Source organism: Nannospalax galili, unplaced genomic scaffold, assembly GCF_000622305.1.
Source record: "Nannospalax galili isolate Female #2095 unplaced genomic scaffold, S.galili_v1.0 scaffold885, whole genome shotgun sequence".
NCBI lineage: Eukaryota > Metazoa > Chordata > Mammalia > Rodentia > Spalacidae > Nannospalax > Nannospalax galili.
The window spans coordinates 132,421-150,359 of NW_008354025.1; the positions used below are offsets into that span (position 1 = coordinate 132,421).

Sequence of the window (17,939 nt, forward strand, 5' to 3'; positions counted from 1 at the left end):
AGTTTCTTGGCTAAAACTCACAATGTCCTTGGGCCTCTTAGCAACCTACTCCATTCCAAAGGCCAAAAATGTCAAAAAATATTTGGGAGCTCTTATCTAATCCTTAAATGATTTTAGGGTTACCTCTTCAGAGGGGCGGATGTTAGAGTAGCCAAAAATCCCATAAGAAAAAATAAATCAAAGAAGAAGAAAGTGTACATGAAGTTATCAGAAAAAAGTGATGGGGAGATATGGGAGGAGTTGGTGGGGAGAGAGTGAGCATGGATTTGATCAAAACACCTTATATGCATGTATGAAATTCTCAATAAATTATTTTTTTAAAAAACTAAGGAGCAAATTTTTATGCTTTGAAGAATTATTTTTTAATCATTATATGAGTAGATGTGAAAAACATTACCATTGAAATCTGCCTGACGACTTTATATCCATGCTCAGATGCCTAGAAGCTCAGAAAGTAACCAACTGTGACTAGTAATAATCAGATATTTAGAGATTAGAAATGCATGTGCGAACATCCAATGTCAATTGCATTGAAAAAGAATTTTTCTGTATGAAACTGTGTATTTTAATAATGAAATGAAGATCTTTTTTAAAGGTTAAAACCTCATTTAATTTTATGTCTTATTGGGTTTAGACTGAGTAAAATATTGTATAACTGTAATAATTCAATTGTAAACCTAAAAATCTACAACTAATTTTGAAAAAGATGCATCTTAGCTCAGAAAATTGTTATTGAATATATCAATGCTGTTGTAATGAAATGCTTCTTCTAAGTATGTGGTTATTAAATAATTAACTAGAAAAAAAAACTACTTTAAACCACAACTGTCAGCAGAGGGCAGTCTTGAGCTGGCAATGCTAATGAAATAATAGCAGGCCATATCCCTACAACTAATTTTGAAAAAGATGCATCTTAGCTCAGAAAATTGTTATTGAATATATCAATGCTGTTGTAATGAAATGCTTCTTCTAAGTATGTGGTTATTAAATAATTAACTAGAAAAAAAAACTACTTTAAACCACAACTGTCAGCAGAGGGCAGTCTTGAGCTGGCAATGCTAATGAAATAATAGCAGGCCATATCCCACCTAACTAATGGAAAATACCAGAATTCAAATTATTTCTGCAAATGGAAACAGGACCCCCAAAATCATAAAGCTGAAGTAAACATCACTTCAAATGGAATTGTAAAAACTAAATAAGCACTTGAAAATATTTTAGCACATCCTAAAATCAGAAAACAAAATGACAAAATGTTGAAGACTGTCTCAGGCACACTGTTCTATTCCTTTTATTCACCATCTCCAATTTGCCCATCTTAAAACCTAAAACAAACTGTCAAAGGCTTATCCTACTACTTCAAATGAAATGTTGGGTGTAATTAACTACAAATTTCTTTGCCTTCAAAACTCTGCTTGCTCAACACTCTCCCCAATGCCAACAGCTCACTTCTCTACCTCCAGCTTTCTACTTCCTTTATTACATCACTTTTCCATCCCAATTCTCAATCTTCCCTGCCTATCCACCTCTGATAATTAAACAGTCACCCTTCTCAGTCTTTACATCATGCTTTCTAGGTCAGATTCTGTTTCTTTCTGGTTCAGCTTCTGTTTCTTGCACTGCATTGGAGCTGGGGCTAGAATGAAGAACGAGGAAGCTACACTGTACCCAGCCTTTTAGGAGACTGATCCTCAGGAGTCAGTATACACACATAGCTGTGCTAACTATAGCCAAAGGTGCATGTAGAGAGATAATTCTATAATAACTTGGGAATACACATTTCCTCTTTGCTCAAATGCCACATCTTCAAAGTTCAAATACCTACAGCAGACAGGCCTTTTAAGTCTACCCATACTAATCTCACTTTATCTCATCTCATTCCCCAATCAATGAATTGTTCCATCCCTGTGGGAGATAGGCTCTTAAAATGATCCCCAGTTATCCCTTCTTCTACTACTTAAGTCTCTGTAGATTCCCCTACCTCTCAGTACAGGACCTATCGCTTGTAAGTAACAGAATATAACAAAAGTAACAGGATATTATTTCCTTTATTACCTAAGACACTGTGACTTCGGTCTTGCAAGAAAAAGCTGCCATTGTGAAGAGACTTATGTGGTACAAAACTGATAGTCACATCTGTACGCAATCAGCCAGGACTAAGACCCCTGGTCCAACAGCCCAAAAGGTGCCAAATTCTGCCAACAACCACTTAAGCTAGGTGCAGAGCAGAGGATGTGCCTCAGATGGAGCTTCAGATGAGACCCAAGTTCTTGATTACAGCAGGGGAAGAAACTGAGTAGAAACTTCAGCTAAACTAAGCCCTAGTTTGGCTGATCCATAGAAAAAGTTAAGTATGCATTGCTCAAAAATACTAAAACATTTTGTGGTGATTTGTTATGGAACAATAAATACCCAAACATATTCTATGACTTTGTTCACACCAACTTTACAGTCCCAAATTTATAGTTGTGTCAAATCTGAATACATGTTTCAAGACAATCTCATTTACCATCTCCAATGAGGCCTTTAATAATCTATCCCTCTGTACTATAAACTTTAACTCTATAGCATATTTTACTTGTTTTGGCCACTTGTATATGTAATATAGTAAAAGCACATAATGCCAAAAATAAAAAGCCAAAAAAATGGAATAAGCATAAAATATTCCAACCTGATTGAGGTTGAGATTGTTTTCAATACTCAGAGGAATGAGATGAGGCAGTACTTTTCCAGCCAGCTGCTCTTTGGTGATTCCCAATTTCTTATGAGTAAAAGTACATTTATAAATACCTGAGAGAAAACAGTGTAATAAATTTTAGAAGCTGGCACTCTAAAATTAATAGAAACCATGAAAATTCCCTATGTACAAGAAGTGTTTTGGTAACTGGTATAGGACAGAGTTTCCCTCTGTCAGTGCCCTAGAATAAAGATGCTTTTTACATGTGGATAAGAATGATTTCAGCTGTATCATCAGTGCAGATTAATTAAACACCATGACATATTTGCCCTGTGTTCTTTAAGAGCATATTTAATGACAACAGAAAATTAAAGGCTTAGTTACATCCAGGTTCAGTTATTATAGTCTAGCAATTCTGGTAACAGAATGCTCTCTATACCCTGAAAACATCTATTTTAGACTTCACACTTAAACTTGGAACATTTATTTCAGGATGTTTAAATATAGGCACAGCTACACTTTCATTTCTTCTAAAAGTAAAACGCAGCTTTGTCTGTCTCATGTACTTTGTACCTTTTTTTTTTTTTAATGTATATGAGTGTATTGCCTGTATGTATGTAAGTACTCGTGTTGTGCAATGCCCGCGAAGACAGAAGAGGCTGTCAGATCCCCTGGAACTGGAGTTACAGTTGTTAGCTGCCATGTGGATGCTGGGATTCAAACCTGGGTCTTCTGCAAGAACAGTCAGTGTTCTTAACTGCTGAGCCATCTCTCCAGCCCTCTTTGTACCATTTTTATGGGAGAAAACTCTCATCTCTGCAATACTGGGGATTAAACCCAGAACTGTGCCCACACTAATCAAGTGCTCAAATGCTCAATAGCCCCAGTTTTCTACTTTATAAATGTCAAGGTTCTACTGCCTCTTTTGTTGTTAAAATAACTAGAATTATAGCACGGCATTTATCCTATCATTTGTCAAACTACTGAATGTTATTATATACATGAAGATAAAATGCAATAGTTTTATAGACTGAAAACTTTATCTGCATAACTATTATTAAAAATTAAGGAGATGCCAAATGACATTAAGTTTTCAGTTACCTAAAATTCCCATGAGGACTGCAGGTTCCTTGGATGGAATTTGCTGTAAGAAGGGTAGTATATCATCAAGTACAAACCACTTATCCAGGTATTCCAAAATCTTTCCTAAACAGACTAATGAATTCACACGAACCTGTTAAAAAAAATTGCATTTATCATGTTAAAGTCTTTATAAAAATGTAAAATGAAATACTTAACTGTAAATTTAGTCTTCATATGCTGGGCATGGTGGTTCATGCCTTTTACCCCAGCACTCAGGAGGCAGATGCAGGCGGATCTCTGTGAGTTCGAGGCCAGCCTGGTCTACATAGTGAGTTCCACGCACGTGCCTGTGCACGCACGTGCACACACACACACACAATCAAATCAAATCGATCAATCAATCATTAAAAAATTTAGAACATCCATGTGATAAATTTAGATTTACTGTTGCAGAAAGGTTGGGGTACTACTGCTTTTGAAATATGGGAACAAGAACCGTGTAATTTATTCTAACTTCCTTGATTAACATGTAACTCAGGGTTAATATTTAAAATAAAGCAACTACATTTGGTCTGTTTTTTGCAAAATTATTTCCTTCTCTTGGACTCAGCCTGACATTGTTTTATTGTACTTTACTTTTTTCTGAAAGCAGGCAAATGAGGAAAAAGAAATTCAGAGGTAGGTAACTAAAATTAAAAGTAATTTACAAAAGCCACTCAAAAAACTTTTAGGCTTACATATATGCCAAGTTTAATTCTCATGATTATTTTTTAATATGTTATTATTTTTATTTTATGTATATCAGTATCTTGCTTGCATGTGTTGAAGTGCATCCATGTTGCCTTCAGAAGAGGGCATCAGATCCCCCAGAACTGGAGTTATGGATGGTTGTCAGCTGCCATGTGGGTGCTGGGAACTGAACCCAAGTTCTCTGCACGAACAGCCAGTACTCTTAACCACTGAGCCATCTCTATAGGCCCTCTCATGATTCTTTTTAAACCAAAAAAAATAAATAGTGAGTTAAAGCAGAAAAACACTCAACTTTTCTACTGAAGCACTCAAGGTTAGTTAGGGTATAGGAAATAACATCTGAGAAATCACATTATAGCTACATAAAGAGCCAGCAAAATGGACCCCACATGGTAGAAGCGGAAAACGAATTGTCATCTGAGCCATAGATACACATGCAAATATAAATAGATATAAAAAATTACGGCTTACTTTTATAATACTATACATACACATTACAGTTAAGAAAAATTATATAAACTATGTTATTAAAAATGATAAAATTATGTAAACTACTGAGCAGTGAAAGAAAAAATTAATAATTACTTACAGCAAGGGAGGACGTTTGTAGACAGGCATTTTTAATTCTTGGTATCAAAGCATTTTTCATGGATGGGTAGTCTATAAGATTTGCAAAAGTTGGAATGATGTTTAGACAGAGCTCCTATTAAAAAAATAAATCTGATCAATCTTAGGGAAAGACTCACCCTTTCTCTCACATATTCGGAAATGTTTTACATTTCCATGGCTATTTTGTCACATAGTTTGAAATAGATTTCATATACATTATATTATTTGGTCCTTTCAACAATTCTTTACAAAAAATAATAAATGATGACTTCAAAATGATCACTTTAAAAACAGCTACACAGAGCTTGTGGTAGTGCTTCAAGACACTATAGTCACAACTAGCTTTTTTGTTGGTGTTTTTTTTTCCCTTGAGACATGGTCTTGCTATGCAGAACAGGCTAGCCTCAAATTTGCAATCCTCCATCATTAGCCTGAGTACTAGGTTAAAGGCCAGCACCCCAATGCCTTATCTTCAGAGAGCTGTAAGCACAACTTTTCCACTCATCCCATGATTCAATTATGAAGGGGAAAATATCAGCCTCACACCTGTGAATAAACTGAGTTGACCAAGATAGAAATGCATCAAAAATGTAACTTTAAGTATGTGGTATGCATGATAGCGTACATCTATAATTATAGCACCCAGGAGGCTGGGCTAGGGGAACACAAGTTTGAGGCCTGCCTGGCCTACATAGCAAGTTCCGAAAGGCTAGCTGTGGCTACAGGGAGATGCTGTCTCAAAAAGACAAAAAAAAAGAAGGGAGGGGGAGGGGTAATTATCTTCCAAAAATTGTACTTTTTTTTTTTTTTTTTTAATTTTTTGTGTGGGCATGTTTTGCCTGCAGGTAGGAAAGTGCACCTGTGTTGTGCAATGCCCACAGAGGACAGAAGAGGCTGTCAGATCCCCCTGGAACTGGAGTTACAAACAGTTGTTAGCTGCCATGTGGGTGCTGGGATTCGAACCCAGGTCTTCTGTAAGAACAACCAGTGTTCTTAACCACTAAGCCATCTCTCCAGCCCCACTTTTTATTTTATTAATTTTTTTATTTTTAACCTTTACAAAACCTTTATTGAGAACTTCATACATGCATATAAGGTGTTTTGATCAAATCCATGCCCATTCCCTCCCCTCCAACACTGCCCCCTCTAAAGAGGTAACCCTAAAATTTTTTAAGGATTAGATACAAGCTCCCAAATACTTTTGACATTTTTGGCCTTTGGAACACAGTATGTTGCTAACAGGCCCAAGGACATTTTGACTTTTAGCCCAGAAACTGGCTACATTTCTTTGGGGTCTTTTTACCCTATTAGAACTTCTTGATTAGCAAAAAGACTATAAACTTCTGCATATGAAATCACTGTTCTATGAGGTGTTCTTAGTTTTATTTTTTGAGAGGTCTTGGGAAGTAGTCCTGGCTGCCCTGGGACTCACCATACAGCCTAGGCTGATCTGAGCTAGGCTCTCTTACTGCCTCAGCCTTCACGTTGCTGTAATTACAACTGTGAGCCACCATCCCTGGCTGAATGATCTTAACAGAGTATTTTCCAAAGTGAAAAGAACTAAACTAAAACAGTACTTTCAATAGCAATCTAGAATGTGTTTTTCTAGAAAAGATAACCAACTCTAAGAACCAAACTTGTAATAATAGCAAAAGCTACAGAACTAACAGTCTCGGAAAATAAGTTGTGATAACCTTGCCTTTGCAGGAGGAAAGCATGATCATCAACATGTTAAGAAGGCACACGAAACTACTGCCAGCCGCTCATCTTGCCACACAAATTAACTTCAATGTAAGAGCGACATTTTCAAATAGAAAATTGAGTGACTGAAAATAAGAATTATATCTATTCTTTTTTAGAGGGTCTTCCTGTAGCCCCAGCAGGCCTGGAACCGGCTACGTAGACCAGGCTGGCCTTGATCTCACAGAGATCTGCCTGCCTCTGACTCCCAAGTGCTGGGATTAAAGGTGTGTGCCACCATACCTGGCAGAAAAATTTAAGTTTGAAAAGCACCTAAGAAAAAGGCACATATACTATTTTTACATTTATTCCATGTGTGTGTTATATGTGTATGTGCATGCCATAGACAGCATGCTTGTAGAGAACAGAGGATATCTTAGAGGAGTCAGTTCTCTCCTTCCACCAACTAGACTCTGAGGCTCAAACTCAGGTCACTAGGCAGGCACCTATACTCACTGAATCAAATAATATATTTTAAAAGTTTCATTCATAATTATCCATTTAGAAGGAAATAGGAAAAAAAGATACAGGATAATTAAAACTATAATAAATCAAATTTTCACCTATAATGGAAATTTTTCATAAATAAAAGCAGAAAGTCCAATTCAAAATATAGGTATTTATCAACTTATTCTTAATGTTTATTATTATTTTTGATTTTTGAGACAGGGTCCCAAGAAGCCATGGCTGGTCATGAATCCCTAATCTGACTCTACCTCTCAAATCCTAGGATTACAAGCATGTGTTACCACAATGGCTCCAATTTATTCTTTAGTTAGAGGTCAGTACATTGTAGTAACAATGCATCAATAGTGTAATTCAACAAAGATATTTACTATTCAGTTGTGTATAAAATGTTAAGATTTAATCTGAAATATACCTTACTGCTTTCTCTTGTTTTAATAATCAAAATCATCATTAAGGAAAAACAAATCAGATACTGTACCTGGATCTGAATGGAAGGGGCCTCTAGTGCTCGGTAGACCATAGGCAGGACACTGTTCTTTATCTCATCAGGAGGGGTTTTGGTTAGCAACAAATCCATTTTTTGTAGGAAAATTAACAAAATCTGTGTGGAGAAAGGTAAAATGTATTAAAGTCTAGAAACTTTAAGAAATTCAATATATGCCAAAATTTAAAGTGTTTTCACAAGAAAAAGTGATGTATTTTAACACTCACCATGTTGCTAGCCTGAAGGCATGGAAGACAAAAACATACACATCAAGTCTCTTACATTTCTGTAATACTTAATGTCAGTCCTCAGTTTAATCATTTAAATAAGACTAACCTCCTCTGACATAGCTCCAGTAAGACATCACTTACCTACACATACTATCTAGAAAGCTACTGGATTAAAAAAAAAAAAAAATTAAATCCAGAAAGAAACAAATTTAGATGTCTCCAAGAGGTAAATTTCATCAAGTATAGAAATGAAAAGATTTATAAGAAAAAATTCTAGAAAGAACCAACTTAAGGGAGAAGGGGTTTATATTTGGTTTATAATTCCAGGTGCAGTCCATGACTGTAGGAAAGTCAAGGTGACAGGAACCTGAAGCAGCCAGTCATGCCCACAGCCCAGAGCAAGAGAATGGATGCTCGCATGCTGGTGTGCTCAGCTCTCTCTCCTTTTCGTTCAGTTCAGGGCTCAGCCCATGAAATGGTGCTGCCCACATTCAGGGTGCACCTTCCCTCTTTTGAGAAAAGTCCTTCACAGGCATGCACACAGGCCAACCTAATCTAGACAATTCCTCACGGAGACTCCCTTCTCAGGTGATTCCATACTGTGTCAGGCTGACAGACAAAACTAACACCACAGTACGAATGGGGGCACATGAGAACTGAGATCGCATGTGTCTTAGGATACTATTACTACTGACACACAGCTCAGGGAATGTAAGAGGCTTAAATTTTCTTCATGACACTGTGACAAAGAGCAGGGAAGCCCTGCTTTAAAGTTTAAAGCTCTGTCTTGTGCTTTTTCAAACCTAGTTCACAGAAACAACCCCCAGTGTGCTTTCTAAATTCTTGTCTTTTAGGAGAAAGACTGGAGGCAGGCAGGTGTTAAGAGGAGACTAGGGGTATCAGGGGGTTGGGCAAATGGGAGGGAGACAGAACTGATACAACACACTTTGTTCAAAAATGTCATAATGACACACTTTTAATTCCAGCACTCAGGCAGCAGAGGCGGGCAGATGGAGGACAGCTACATACATGGCAAGTTCCAGGCCAGCTGGGGCTACAGGAAAACCCTATCTCAAAAAAAAAAAAAAAAAAAAAAAAAAAAAAAAAAAATATCAAACACTTTAAACTTTAATTGGAAATTTTTTTAATAAATATACGTTAATTGGAAGCTTTTTTAATTAAGTAAAATAATTCACCCCTTTTCAAGGGAGCAACTACAAAGAGTCATAAAACCACTACATAGGATACTTAATAGCTGACAAAAACACGTAATACTTAATATATGACAGAAATGTCATTAATCTCAGCAACTCTTCCCATTTTAGAAGTGAGAAAATGAAAGCTTTAAGATGGCAATGACATTGTTCTAGATGGCAATATGTTGTTCGAGAAAAGAGACAAACCCAGATTCAAATCCAGGTATATAAATTCATTATTCTTAAATTCAAGACAACCTACGGGGCTGGAGAGATGGCTCAGCAATTAAGAGTAATGGCTGTTCTTGCAGAAAACCCTGGTTCAATTCCCAGCACCCACAAGGCAGCTAAAAACCACCCATAACTCCAGTTCCAGGGGGATCCGACGCCCTCTTCTGATCTCCATGGGCATTATACAACACAGGTGCACTTATATACATGCAGGTAATACACTCATACACATAAAAATCATGACACAAATCATCTACAAATTAATGACTAGAATAACAAATCAAATCAAACACCTGCAAGTTCTGAAAAAAAATTACTATTGTTTTCCTTAAATTGGTAACTTTCAGTAAGTCACCTGGGGAATAATGTAACACATAGAAAATAAATTGCAATGAAATTTTGCAAGACAATGACTTATGGATCGCCACAGACACTCACCTGCTAAGGGTCATTCTAGTTTTTTGAATGGTTTAACACATGCAAACTAACTTCCTTTCTAATGAAAAAGAGAATCTCATATACTTACCTCAATTTTTAAAAACTCAAATATTCACTTTTTTATATTTAGAGTCAGTCACTATCATAGTAATAAGATATAAATATGCAGAAGTACTTACAACATACCTGGATTGGCTCCTGCTGTTTAAATACAGGACCAAGTTCTGGCAAAATTAATTTGACATATTCTTCTTTGGTGCACTCCTCGGCAATCAGTAAAACATTAGGCAAAACAAAAGGTACCATGTCAGGGTTTACAAATTCTGAAGTCAAACAAGGCAAAATTCTCTGCACGATGACACGCTGTAAAACCAAATTTATTTCAGATCTTCAGTTATTTATACTGCTATGCAATATACTATATATTTATGGTTGAAACTGCAATACCTTTTAGAGAGAATGAAATGCCATTGCTAGTTATGCCAAGGCAAACAGCAGAGACAGGAATATCCTGAGTAAAATGGGATATATGATTACCCTGCCTTTAGAAACCTTCCCTAATTAGTCTGCACTGACACATTTCTCCTCTTCATCCCACCACTATTTATGCTTTAAGGCACCCAACTTAAACACTACCCTGAATCCTGATTATCAGCTGCTAATTCATATGTATCTACCTTACCTAGCTATGGGTTATGGGAATGGACTTGAGAACATGTGCAGTATTTCTGCTTCCTGTTACTCTCCATATTTAAGTGAAGAGCTAGACAAATAGTAAACAGGCTATGCAACAGGTGAGGCTGTGGAATGATTGTAGAAGCAGGAATTAACAGTGTTACAACCAGTGTCAACATTTTAATACTATTTTATACTCGCTGTTTCCGAGGAGAGAAAAAGAATTGCAAATGTTCACATCAATACAGAAGTATCCCCCTTGACTGCTAGGGCAGGGATCTCCACAATGACAGTTTACAGAAATCTCTTTTGACCATGTCCAGCCCAGGGAGCCTTGACACAGGCAGCATCCTTCTAATTTTTAAAGTCTTATTTATTTTTGCACCATAACTAAACTTTCGACTTCAGCTTACAGCATTTTATTGTCATTTATGTACCTAAGGTAAAAGTTGTACTTTTTTGTTGTTTCCAGAAAGAGTTCTTTCTAGAAAGTCAAAGTAAACATTAAATTTAAAAATCCTGACTAAGCAAAAAAACTGATGAACAAACCTTGGGCAGCTTTGGTAGAACCTTTGGCAATCCTTTGAAGAACTGGGATTTCTGAAGATTATCTCTTTGGAATAAGGTATCAAAATATTGAAGTGTTACTGCACCAACATCATCAAAGAAGGGAATCTAAAAGTATGGAAATCAATTAAGTTGAAATTACTCATATTTAAAATTGCTGCAACAAAGTGAAAAGCATTCAAAAATAGCAGTATGCTAAAGATAACTTAAAATTCTAAATGTTAAAGCTGTAATGATATGCTTCTTCTAAAAAAGGAATATTTTAAAAAAACATAAAATTTAAAAAAAATTTTTTTAAATCAGAGTAAGAAAATAATTTTTCAAATTCAAACCATCAGTCTCAGGTACCTGTAAATTAGCTGCATGTACTAGTTAAGTTTTTGTCAGTTTGACACAAACTCGTGTAACCTGGGAAGACAGAACCTCAATTAAGGAATTTCCTCCATCAGATTAGCCTGTGCACACATCTGTGGGGCATTTTCTTGACTACTAATTTATGTAGGAGGACCCAACCCACTGTGAGCAGTGCCAGTCCTAGGCATGGGGGCATGGGCTTTATAAAAAAGGTAGTTGAGCAAGCCAGTAAACAGTGTTCTCCATGGTTTCTGCTTGAGCTCCTGCCGTAACTTCCCTCGATAATGGACTGTAAGCTATAAGATAAATGCTTTTCTCACTAAGTTGTTTTTTGGTGTTTTATCACAACAACAGAAAATTAACTAGAACACTGAGCAAAAACATTATTTTACACAACTCTAGAATATTGAAAGACTAAAATATCTTGAAGTATGAAGAATACTATTTACTAAAATCAGTAAGTAAAAGAGAATGTTCTGACTTTTTGGAAAAGTCCAAAAAGTCTACCTCCCTATCGGACTCTGCTAATCTGATATCTTGATTTTCTAACACAAAAATTATATGTAGGGGGCTGGAGAGATGGCTCAGCAGTTAAGAACACTGACTGTTCTTGCAGAAGACCTGGGCTCGAATCCCAGCACCCACATGGCAGCTGACAACTGTCTGTAACTTCAGTTCTAGGGGATCCGACGCCCTCTTCTGACCTCCTCGGGCATTGCACAACATGAGTGCACTTCCATGCATGCAGGCAATACACCCATACACATAAAATAAAAATAATAACTATTTTAAGAAATAAAAAAGCAAGAAAAAAATTATATGCATAAATTATTTAGCTACTTAAGGTTAAAAGCCAAATACTTAACATATTCAAAAACACAGACATCATCTAAGAACTAAATCATACCTTTAAAGAGTTTCATCTATTTTAATTTTTGTTTCTGTCCCACCATCTACTACAAAAATCTAGAGGCCGGGTATAGTTAGTGGTGCACACCTTTTAATCCCAGAACTCGGAAGGCAGAGGCCTATGAGTTTAGGGCAAGCCTAGTTTAACAGTGAGACCTGTCTCAAGAAAAAGAATTTTTTTTAATGTGAATGTACTCACTTTTGTCATTTGATCTGCATCAGGTCTTACAGCTGGAGTTACATTTAACAATAGTTTCACATGTTCACGAACTTCTTCAGGTATATTTGTAAGCGAACTGGATCCTAAACGACTCAACTGATCAAAAGAGCAAGCATATTACATGTGAGGACAAAACATTAAAAAGATTAGAGCCATTTTTATAATGTGGCTATAGACTGAAAGCTCGTATCTTTAATACCTCCAAGTATTTACATTTCTAAAGTAAAATGCCCAGTATTTTTAGCTCACATTTCAACTTTCAACCTAATAAATGCCATAATTAAATTTGTAGTAACAAACTTCTAGTAGTCTTCATTATTTATAGAAATTATATTACTGAATTAATTTTATGCAAACTTGAAATGAGGTACTCTTCTTGATTGTCTGCAAAAGAGCTGCACAAGATCAAGCCAATCAACACTACAGCATGGAAGAGGGAGAGGTTCATAAGACCCCAATCCTAGCTAAGGAGCTAGTGACAGCTGATGGCTGGTGGGAGAGGGAGATCAGTTTTACTTAAGGATGTGGCCACTAAAAAAAAAAAAAAAAGACGGGGATGAAGTTGAGACAAAGATCAGAGGTAAAAGGGTGGATCTAGGTAGCATTAGGGTAGGAATAAGGGGTGAATATGAGCAAAATACACTGTTTGCATGTATGAAATTCTCAAAGAATAAATTAATTTTTTCCATCTATATTTTAGAAAAAAAGCTTTAAACAAGCAAATATCTATAGGCAAATACCTGATCCAACTGCCTACTGAAACTCTTATAAATATCCTGCTTGTTGACTTCAAACATCGGTTTCCCTTTATTAAATACAGCATACATCACAGTTCCTAAAGAGTACATATCACTGGCTGTTTCACAGCTCACAGAAAGTATGTATTCAGGAGCCAAATATTCAGGATTTGGAAGACACAAAGATGGTAAATTTGGGTCCCATTCTTTACAAGGAAACTTAGGCTGTAAGAAGACAGGAAAAGGATGACATGGTTAAATATTTCAAGTGAAAGCAAACCATTATCAAGTTGTAGCTATCTTTAAATTTGTTTTATATCACTCAAGTAAAAAATGCCACTACCATCCTTAATTCTCTTAAGAGTGAGTAGACAAACATCCTAAATTACTAAGAAACAGGTGCCTAGGAGTACAAAGACTGAGCTCAAATCCTATCTGGACCACTCAGCACCCACCCAAACCTAGATATGTTACTTTATTCGTTACAACTTATTTATTCTTGGCCCTAAACACTGCCGAATTATTGTTAAGGATTAAATAAAAATACATGAAAAGTGTTTAGAAAATAGGATGAGAATAAACAGAATATGCTATATGCATGCATGAAACTGTCAAAGAACAAATTTAATTGATCTGTAAAATTAGGAGCTAGAGGCCAGGCATGGTGGTACACGCCTTTAACATTAGCACTCAGGAGGCAGAGGCAGACAGATCTCTGTGAGTTCGAGGCCAACCTGATCTATATAGTGAGTTCCAGGTTAGCTGTGGCTACAAGGAGACCCTGTCTCAAAAAAAAAAAAAAAAAAAAAAAAAAATTGGGAGCTGTAGAGGTGACTCAGCAGTTAAGAACCCAAGTTTGGTTCCCAGCACCCACATGGCAACTCACAGCCATCTCTAACTCCAGTTCCAACACCCTCTTCTGGTGACATGAGTGCTCTTACATGACATGAGTGCTCTTACATATACGCAGGCAAAACACTCATATACATAAAAAATAAAAATAATTTCTTTTTAAAACTAAAGAAAATATTTCAGGGGCTGGAGAGATGGCTCAGTGGTTAAGAACACTGACTACTGTTGCAGAAGACCCAGGTTCAAATCCTAGCACCCACATGGCAGCTAATAACTGTCCATAACTCCAGTTCTAGGGGATCCAACAGCCTCTTCTATCCTCCACAGGCATTGCACGACACAGGTACACTTACCTACATGCACGTGATACATGTATACACATAAAATAAAAATAAAATAAAATTTTAAAAAAAGAAAGAAAATATTTCAGTAAGTGCTAACTGCTGTTACCATTGCCACTGCTGCTGTGCCCCCTAAGGAAGACCCTATAGTCTAACAAGCTGGGAAATGATGAGAGGTTCACAGCAGTCCTGTTTGACTAAACAGTCAGTTCAATTTCATTTAACTCTATGACTCTTTTCTCAAGACTTCTATGGAATTAGTAATCTGAAAAATACTTTTAGATACAAAGAACACTAGAAATTTTCTTTAAAGTTGTAAAGTTAAACATACCCATAACACCACTATTGACTTCCATACATTTATCAGAATTACATTATATTTTCTAGTCTATTCCAGATACAATCACAGATTTCCAGCAGGCTGGAGAGATGGCTCAGCAGTCAAGAACACTGGCTGTTCTTGCAGAAGACCCGGGATTGAATGCCAGCACCTACATGGTGGCTAACAATTGCCTGTTAACTCCAGTTCCAGGAGATCCGATGCCCTCTTCTGTACTCTGCGAGCATTGCATGACATGGGTGAACTTACATCCACACAGGCAATAAATAAAAGCAACTGAAGACTAAAAGCCTTCATTACCTCTTGTTCAGAAGGATTGATTGATGACACACAAAAATCAAAGCCCATTATTTTCCAGGCTCCACTTTTATTCAAAATTATATTTTCAGGAGTAATATTCCCATGAACCATTTTCACACTGCTATGCAAAAATGACAACCCTTCAGAAACCTGGAAATAGAAGAGAAAAAAAAAAAATCCTTGGAAAATCTGACTTTGTTTTAGTTTTGTTTTCTTTAACCACAGTAGTAAGCCAACTGTAACCACAGTTGGCTTGGAATTCACTCTGGAGACCAGGCTGGTCTTACAGAGATCTTCCTGCCTCTCCTCCTGAGTGATGGGATTAAAGGTGTATGTTACCATGCCCAACTAAAAAGTAACCTTTTATACTGAATAAAACTCCTTGGTGGTTTTCCTATTAAGAGTTTTTGCATGTCAGCTAGCAATCAAATCAGTGTGGAAAATCTTATAATAAAACCAAATAACTATCTACTAAGAATCTTCTTGTTATGGGCAACATAAAGGTAAGTTTTTGCTTTCTAAATGTATTCGTTTCTAGAGCTTGAAACAGGAGAATCACTGATGTGAGTTATAGATATAGTTAATAAAATTTTTATATAGTTATACCTTATATTGAAATTTAATTTTTATGCTTAGTTTTTAAATATTTACTGTCACACTAAATAAATACCTGGTAATTTTTTGTATTTACAATGAAGATTACTGTAAAATTTGGTAAATAAAATATTAAGCATCAATTATTAAGCACTAAGTTATTAGGGAGAAGTAGATTCTGGGAAGTGAACACTCTCTTGACTTCCAAGAATCAATCCCTGTTGTCCTCAGACTCTCCCAGATACAACTTTTCAGTCTGTTTTCCTACTTCCTCATTTCTATTCACAGAGTCAGTTCTGCAAGGGCTGGCTGCTTTCACTTTCCTAAGTGCTCTAAGGTCTTCATCAGTCATACTGATTACTCCCACTATCTGTGCCTGGGCCTCTGTGCTAAAGCCCAGACTTGGTCACCTCACTACTTTCTCTCCCCTTAGGTCTCCTATAAGCAGCATCTCAATCTCAGAGGAATCAAAATCTGCGTTTCTACCCAGAATTCAGCAATTTCTCCCATAATCTTTACAGTATTGGTTAAAAATCACTTCATTTTTCTATTTGCTAAGGACAAAAACTTTTGAACCATACTGTACCACCCTCCACCACCACCACCATCAAATACACCGAGAAGAAGATCCAGTTTGACCATCTTCCCTACTCTGGACCACTGTCCCTAGCAGGGCTACTGAAGCAGCCACCCAGCTCTCCAACACAACACACTGGTGGAATATCCCAAACAGTGGTACATTAACTTCTTAATAAATTCAAGAAATCATAGTAGATTCCACACTACTTCAAATCTCTACATCCCTAGTTACTTATCACACAGTCTAGTTGACCTCTACCTCTACCTAACTACATGCTACCTCTAGTCCTTTCTATGATCTTTGACCTTGACTTTGAAAAATAAAAACAACTATCATTCAATGGCTGAGGATGTGGCTCAGTGAGGTAGAGTGTTTGCCTAGCAGCACTCCAGAAATTAATTAATAATTTGAGCGTGGTAGTTCATATCTAGAATTCCAGCACTCAGAGGCCTAGAACAAGTGGATCACCTTGAATTCAAGGCCAGCTTGGGCTACACAGTGAGTTCCAGGACTGCTAGGGCTAGAGTGAGATTCTATCTACAAACAAATCCCTATCATTATTTTCTAGATGTAAATAGTATGTTAAACGCTTACAAATTTATGTTTGATCCTAAAACTAAATTCTATAGAGATCTTTTCTCATATACTTTTGATACCAAACAGTTCCAGCAGTCTGTCATGATAACTCAAAAATGCAAATCAGTGCCACATGTGGTAGTGAAAATCTACAAAACTACTTAAGAGGCTGAGGCAGGAGAATCTTAAGTTTAAGGCCAGCCTGGACTATCGTGAGGCTTTGTCCACAAAGTACAGTAAAGTATAAAATAAAAATATAAGGCCAGCTAGATGGTTCAACAGGTAAAAGCACTTACATGCAAGCCAGGTAGCCTGAATTCTATCCCCAAGATCCCATAGTGGAAGGAAAGAAATGACTGAGCCAGGTGGTCCTCTGACCTCCACATGTGTGCCATGGCACATGCTCATACCTACATATACCTACACACACACATACACACAAATAATTAGTTTAATATAAATGCACATCAGAACAGGTCATTTGCCCTACTTAAAATTCTTCATTATTCTCTATCACCAATCAGGACCTGTTATTATCTTTCCAATTTCATTTTTCTGCTACTTCTAATTGTCCATGTATTCCTCAGTGACTAATATAATAAATAAATAAGATGTACATTTGCAGCTGCCCCCAGAAGTCTTATATGTTATTAAATGAAAATTCACTGCCAGGGGTGGACTACCTTCCTGTAAGCCGCTGGTCAGGGAGGCCTCCAAGACAATACAGGCAACTGCCACTAAGGTTGGCTGCCCACCAAAACTAGACAGTAAGACCCTGTGGCTGAAGATACTATATGCTTTGGTCATACGACACAGAGAAATCAAGCTGGAACTGAGCTCGAAGCTTCCTCCCTGCTGGCTTGGCCTCACAGTGCCTAAAGGTACTATGGCAGGCTGTTGGGGGACAACAATCACCCATCAACAGTCTTATTCAGTTGTGGACTATCAACCTGACAGACAAGATGGACCTACTAGTACACTAGTGGCA

General features: G+C 36.8%; 1 protein-coding gene across 4 annotated transcripts in view; it reads right to left on the minus strand.

Annotated features, from left to right (window-relative positions):
• The window catches only part of Scyl2 (SCY1 like pseudokinase 2), a 69,404-nt gene that overhangs the window by 9,523 nt on the left and 41,942 nt on the right, over nt 1-17,939 (minus strand). For 2 of the 4 annotated variants that reach the window (XM_017802720.2, XM_017802719.2), the window contains exons 5-14: nt 15,202-15,351; nt 13,372-13,593; nt 12,611-12,727; nt 11,131-11,256; nt 10,093-10,269; nt 8,039-8,050; nt 7,806-7,928; nt 5,100-5,213; nt 3,779-3,911; nt 2,672-2,790 (exon numbers count right to left, since the gene is read on the minus strand). In XM_017802720.2, the coding sequence (XP_017658209.1) occupies nt 2,672-2,790; nt 3,779-3,911; nt 5,100-5,213; nt 7,806-7,928; nt 8,039-8,050; nt 10,093-10,269; nt 11,131-11,256; nt 12,611-12,727; nt 13,372-13,593; nt 15,202-15,351 (1,293 nt within the window). The remainder of the gene's footprint in view (nt 1-2,671; nt 2,791-3,778; nt 3,912-5,099; nt 5,214-7,805; nt 7,929-8,038; nt 8,051-10,092; nt 10,270-11,130; nt 11,257-12,610; nt 12,728-13,371; nt 13,594-15,201; nt 15,352-17,939) is intronic. The other 2 variants (XM_017802721.2, XM_008851148.3) reach the window with 1 other exon arrangement.